This window comes from Peromyscus eremicus, chromosome 4 (genome assembly GCF_949786415.1).
Source record: "Peromyscus eremicus chromosome 4, PerEre_H2_v1, whole genome shotgun sequence".
Classification (NCBI taxonomy): Eukaryota; Metazoa; Chordata; class Mammalia; order Rodentia; family Cricetidae; genus Peromyscus; species Peromyscus eremicus.
The window spans coordinates 1,920,001-1,925,677 of record NC_081419.1 but is presented as its reverse complement, the minus strand read 5'-3'; the positions used below and the strand labels follow the sequence as shown (position 1 = coordinate 1,925,677).

At 53.5% G+C, this 5,677-nt stretch overlaps 1 protein-coding gene across 1 annotated transcript in view; it reads right to left on the bottom strand.

The window, feature by feature from the left end:
• Col5a1 (collagen type V alpha 1 chain) overlaps positions 1–5,677 on the bottom strand; it is a 152,375-nt gene that overhangs the window by 34,355 nt on the left and 112,343 nt on the right. Inside the window, exons 35-38 of the mRNA XM_059262197.1 lie at positions 5,383–5,427; positions 4,575–4,628; positions 3,355–3,408; positions 641–694 (exon numbers count right to left, since the gene is read on the bottom strand). Coding sequence (XP_059118180.1) covers positions 641–694; positions 3,355–3,408; positions 4,575–4,628; positions 5,383–5,427 — 207 coding nt within the window. The remainder of the gene's footprint in view (positions 1–640; positions 695–3,354; positions 3,409–4,574; positions 4,629–5,382; positions 5,428–5,677) is intronic.

Genomic DNA, 5,677 nt, shown 5'->3' with positions numbered 1-5,677 from the left:
TGAAGTCAGTGGACAGAGTTAGCCATGGCTGGTGTCTCCCTGCACCTCTCTAGAGGCTGTTTCTGGGGTGTGATCAGAAAGGTGCCGAGGATTGCCAGATTTGCTACAGAGGGGAGAAGGCCTCATGGGCTGCAGTTCTGTGGTGACACCGGGCATCAGTCTCTTCTCATTATGGCAGGTGTGACTTTCTAAGCGGCAAGGTGGCAGACACAATACCGCCCTTGGATCTAAAGCCATCAGCCCTAGCCAGAACCTGTACCCTTCACTGACCTGTTTTGGTTAGGATCAGAGCCCCTGACACTGTCCAGGGTGGAAGAATGAGGTGCCTCTGCTGTCCACCACAGGACAAGAAGACACCCTGGCCCCTGTGCCCTTGGGGGTAGTCAGACTCCAGAGCCTGGCACTGTCTGGCCTGGGGGTCACCTGAGCTCTGTTGCTGAACTCAGGCCACATGCTTCGTGAGTGGCCTGCTTTCTCTCAGCACAGCCCCTTCAAGGGGTTCATCTCCTACAGTTAGCATATACCTGCCATGGGACTTAAGCCTCTTCATTAGTGGGATCTACCACCTCGACTACCCCGAACTGGGAAAAATTGACCAGAGGCAGGACCCCCAGCCCCAGGATGCTGCACAAGGTCTCACCTGAGGGCCAACCACTCCGGGGGGGCCTGGAGGGCCAGTCTTGCCTTGGAAACCCTGTGGAGAGAGTCAGCAAGCTGAGGACCATAGCAGCACCCACCACCCTGCTGCGGCCTCCCCAGAAGCCCACCCCGCATCTATCCCCACTGGCTGTGCTCCAAACTCTCATTTAGAGTCAGGCCTTATGCCCCCTTCCCATATTAATTTTGTGAGAGTCCTGAAGCCAGGTGGGTCAGCTCCACGCCGTGTCTTTGTGCTGAGAAATGGATTTTTAGTCTGTTATTCTCTCTCTTGTCACTGCGTGTTCATTTTCTGAGGACACAGGAGAGCCATCTCTGGGCTGGCGCTCATTAGCAACTTTGTGGGACTTTTTAGCCTTTGTTATCCACGCCTCTGACGCACGGCAGGTGACTCGCCAGCCTGCTCCTCTTCATATTTAGGACAGGCGGGAGCCAGGCCTGGCGGCTCTCTGAAGCTGTCAGCGCAAATGTGTTAGTTTAAAGTCACTTCATAGATGCTGTCTCCTTGAGGATCTGAGTGCTCACGCCTGGAATGGTCCAGGCTCACCCCCCACTCGGGCTCTGCTGCCCAAACTCTCCTATTGAGCAGGAAGCTGCAGCAAGTCAAGCTTGATTTGAGGCACGATAGCAGGGCAAAGTAGGCACAATGAGATACACCCGCAGCCGCCAGGTGTCCAAGGATGATGGATCTATCCAAGGCCTGCGAAAGGCACTCTAGCTGCGCAGAGGTCACTGCTACGGCAGGAGGGTGAGCGGATGGCTCAGGGCCAGCAGGCGACAGTCTAATATCTCTCACAATTCACTGGCCGCATGAACCACATGCGACTCTGCCCTGTAGTCCCCGGAGGGCTCTTCTCTCTCAGCCCAGCTCAGCTCACACAGTGGGCAGAAGAAACCATTTCTAAGACACATGTATCTGACAGTCAAAGACAAGGGTGATGGGCAGGTGAGGGGGGAACGGGGGGGGGGGGAGTGCTGACAGGACACAGGAGCCAAAGTAAAGCTCTGCTCATTGCCGTGTTCGTGAGGGCAAGCAAGGCCTCCCACCAGGGTCCTCCTCCATGCCTGAGGAGGAGGAGGAGACTGGTCTTCTGCTCCTTCCTGAGAAACAGGTGTTTGGCTCCCGTTAAGGAGAAGTAGTGGCCACTTGTGTTCATTAGCAGAGGAGGAAGAGAGAGGAAAAAAAAAGGAGAGGCGGAGAGGAGAAAGAAGAAAGTCCACACTTTAGAGGACTCCAGATGAGGCCCAGAGGGTCAGCAGCATCACGGAAGTGCCCCTGTGCCTACAGAGGTGGCTGGATATGACAGCAGTTGCTGGAAACTATACTTTTCCAAGCAAAGACAGGCGGCTTAATGATCTGCAGAATGAGCCTGAGAGAGAAAAGCACACAGTACGCAAAATTCTTCTCTCTTGTCTCCTTGGAAAGGCATTAGAGGAAAATGTGCAAAGCTCTGAAGAAATGTTTTAATTTTTCTCTCTAAACAAAAGAGCAAGGTAATCTCCATTTATCAGCCGGTACGGGCTGCTCGAACATTGGCAAAGGCATAATTAAAAGGCTTCTCGTCCCTGTGCGCTGAAAGACAGCGGGGACAACGTATTAAAGCAGGTGCCAGGACGCGTTCTGACGAGGTGTTCAAAGGCCCACATCAGGAGGGCCAGTCTGAGCCATGAGAGCCCCCTGGAAACCGTCAGGCACAATGAACTGGATGCAATGACACAGGAGCCGGTCAGCTCTGTGGGCCCCACTCTGCGGGTGAGAACCACTTACACCTGTACAAACTGCCCCTTACTGTGGATGAGGCAGGGGCACAGAGAGAATCCAGTATGGCAGCAAGGGTGTCACTTGGAGGGCTCAGTTGTTCAAAGGCTGAAATCCCAGGGTCCCAAGTGCAACCAAGGTCACAGGCATGCACGTGCCCTTTCTGAGATAGGGTCTCTTTCTGAACCTGGAGTCCACTCATTGTCTAGACTAGCTGGCCAGCCAGTCCTAGGGAGCCTCCTGTCTCTACTTCTCCTCAGCCAGAATTACAGACTTGCACCTCCACACTTAGCTGTCACATCAGCGCTGAGGATCGGAACTCAACCTCATGCTTGCCCCACTGGGCACCTGCACACTGAGCCAGCTCATCTCTCCAGACTCTTCTTTACCATGACAGAGGAGGCTAAAGGCATCTTTTTGCTCCCTCCCACCAGCTCCCCAAGCTGGACTCTCCCAGATGGACAACACTAGGATCTATGTGACATGGCCCTCGTCATGGGGCTCTGTAGCCTAAACAATCGGCTATCCACAGGTACAGAGCCTCCCCAAGTACTCTTCCGGATAAGGCCTGTGGTGTCCCAGCAAGGCTGCACTCACAGCGACCCTGAGGAAATAGACACAGGTCTTGTGATGCCAACAGTACTGTGTCCCAAAGGCTTTAAACATGGCCTTGGGCCCAAACTACGAAAACAAGCAAAGAGCCATTGTCCAGTTTCCACTGCAACATCCTGGGGCTCCTGCCCACCCCACAGCCTGACCCCAAGTCAACAGCAGATGGCTGACCCACAGGACGCCTTGCCAAGGCCTTTGGTCTTTCCCAGCTGGGAAGGACCCCCCTGACTATGCCGGGCAGCCAGCAGCACGTTACATGTAGGGCTGTGGGAGACCCAGCCAGAGAGGCCAGGCACAGCCTTGTCCCCAGCATTTGTAATACTCACGGTCTCGCCTCTCTGCCCAGGATGTCCAGGGAGCCCATCCTTGCCTGGTGGGCCCTGAGGAAAGAATCACAGCAGAGAAGAATCTCATTCAGCAGCTCAGAGAAGCAGGTGACAAAAATTACTGTCATTTTAGTGGCTCTTGAGAAAAGAAATCACCCGGCAGCCACAGGGACAGTAATCACGGAACTAGATGCCGTGGAAGAACCTGTCCCACAATCCTCACAGCTGTCCCAAGGGGTTTTTAGAGGTAGAGGAGGTCAGCCAGATTCCCAAGCTTGAGCAGGTGGATGGATGACCTGGCTGCACTGGGACCCTCATCTGTCTAGCTTGATGAACACTGAGAAGGGATAGTCACTCCAGAACCCAGAGAGAGGTCTGGACAGAACTTTCCCTGGCATGAACATCCCCTGCTGAGGCCCTTCCCCTGCTGTGGACCCCCCATGCCACAGACCCTTCCCTGCCATGAACCTTCTATGTTATGGGCCTTCCCCTACAGTGACCTGGCTATGGTCTCTTCTCTAACATGGAATTTCCCTGGCATGGACCTTCCATGCCTTGTCCCTTCCCCTACACGGATCCTTTGAAGGCATGACCCTTCCCTGGCATGAACTTCCTCTAGCATGGATCTTCACCTTCTCTGGGCCTTATCCTGACTCAAGCCTCCTCTAGTATGAATTCTCATTGGTTGTGAGATGCCTCCCACCATGTACCTTCCTCCCCTGCAGGAGGTGGCCCTGAGTGGGCCTCCCTTGCTGTGGACTTCTGCTGTGGGCCCTGCCTGGATCCTGGAGAGGAACCAGCTTTGGCTTCAGACAAAGCCCCAGAATTGACAAAAGACCTTTCAGTTGTTTTAAGAAACCTTGTTTGTTACATTTGTGTGGTCACCCAAGACACTAGTGCAAGCCCAGCCAGACCATGTCATGATGGTCTCAGTGAGAGCCGGACTTGCCATAGGAGGTCCACACAGGGGGAGGGCCTCAGCAGGGAGGTTCATGGACAGGAAATTCTGTCCATACTAAATGCTTTCCAGAACAGGAGGCCTACATGGGTGGGGCACAGCCACAGGCTGCCTTAGCAGCCAGGTTTGGGAGGTAGTCTCTCCTGCCCACCTGGCAGGGGTCCAGTGTGCCCTTCTCTTCCTCCCATATCCTAGGGAGATGAGGAGAACGGTTGTCAGGGAAACCTGACCTGCCACCTCCATGGGAGAAAGCAGTACTTACCGGGGGACCCTTGGGTCCGGGGAAGCCTGTGGGTCCTTGGGGTCCATTGGGTCCCTGGGAACAGAGAATGGCCAGTTTGAGGACAGTTGTTCTTCCTGTTAGCAGCCCCCACTCTTTCCTCACTATGGCACTGGCTGCACCTAAAACCTTCTCTCTGTTTAACCTGACCCCATTTCCCTATTTACTCTAGAGGACCTGAGAAGAGAGAGAGTGAGTGAGAGAGAGAGAGAGAGAGAGAGAGAGAGAGAGAGAGAGAGAGAGAGAGAGAGATATGCTATATAGAACATAGATAGATGGGTAATAGAAGATAGACTGGTAAAATAGATGATAGATAGATTAGATAAATAGATAATACATGATAGATGGGTAATAGAAGATAGGGAAGGTAAGTAGGTAGGTAAGTAGATAGATAGATAGATAGATAGATAGATAGATAGATAGATAGATAGACAGACAGATAGATAGATAGACAGATAGACAGACAGATATCCAAGCTAGGAACACTGGTGGTCAAGTTACATGGCAATACCCCAGAATCCTCTTTGCTGTATGAGGTCAAGACATAAGTTTTGTGGTCTTAGTCACCTCCAGCATCTCAAGACTGGGTGCAGAGGATGGGATGAAGTCTCCCAAAGGAACACATAACTTCTGGATATGAGCTACCCTTGGGCCTCAGCAAGCCCTGCTCCTCTGCAGGGCACTGTTGGCCTCCTGTACTGGCTCACCCAGGGTTAAGTGCCTGGAGTGTGTTTGGGGCCAACTTCCTCCCTGGAAATCTTCTCATAGCCCAGGCCCGGAAGACTCTTACCCGCTCACCAGGAGGGCCAGCTGGGCCATCGCCTCCGGAGTTGCCCTGAGAGAGGAGAGAAAAGCTCATCATGACTGCTATGGCCAAGCGCTCTTCCAGGCCCCTCTAATGTCTAGGGCCAAGGCTGCTCAAGGTCATCCTGACCCCAGTGCAGGGTAGTGTGTAGTGACATTGAGCCTCAGCTCCACGCTAGGCTGCCTCTATGCACAGCCAATAGGGAGCTAGCATGAGCAGGGTGGTGATGGCAGAACAGGTCCCCAAGACTAGTCAGACATAGGCTGTGCTCAACCAAGAA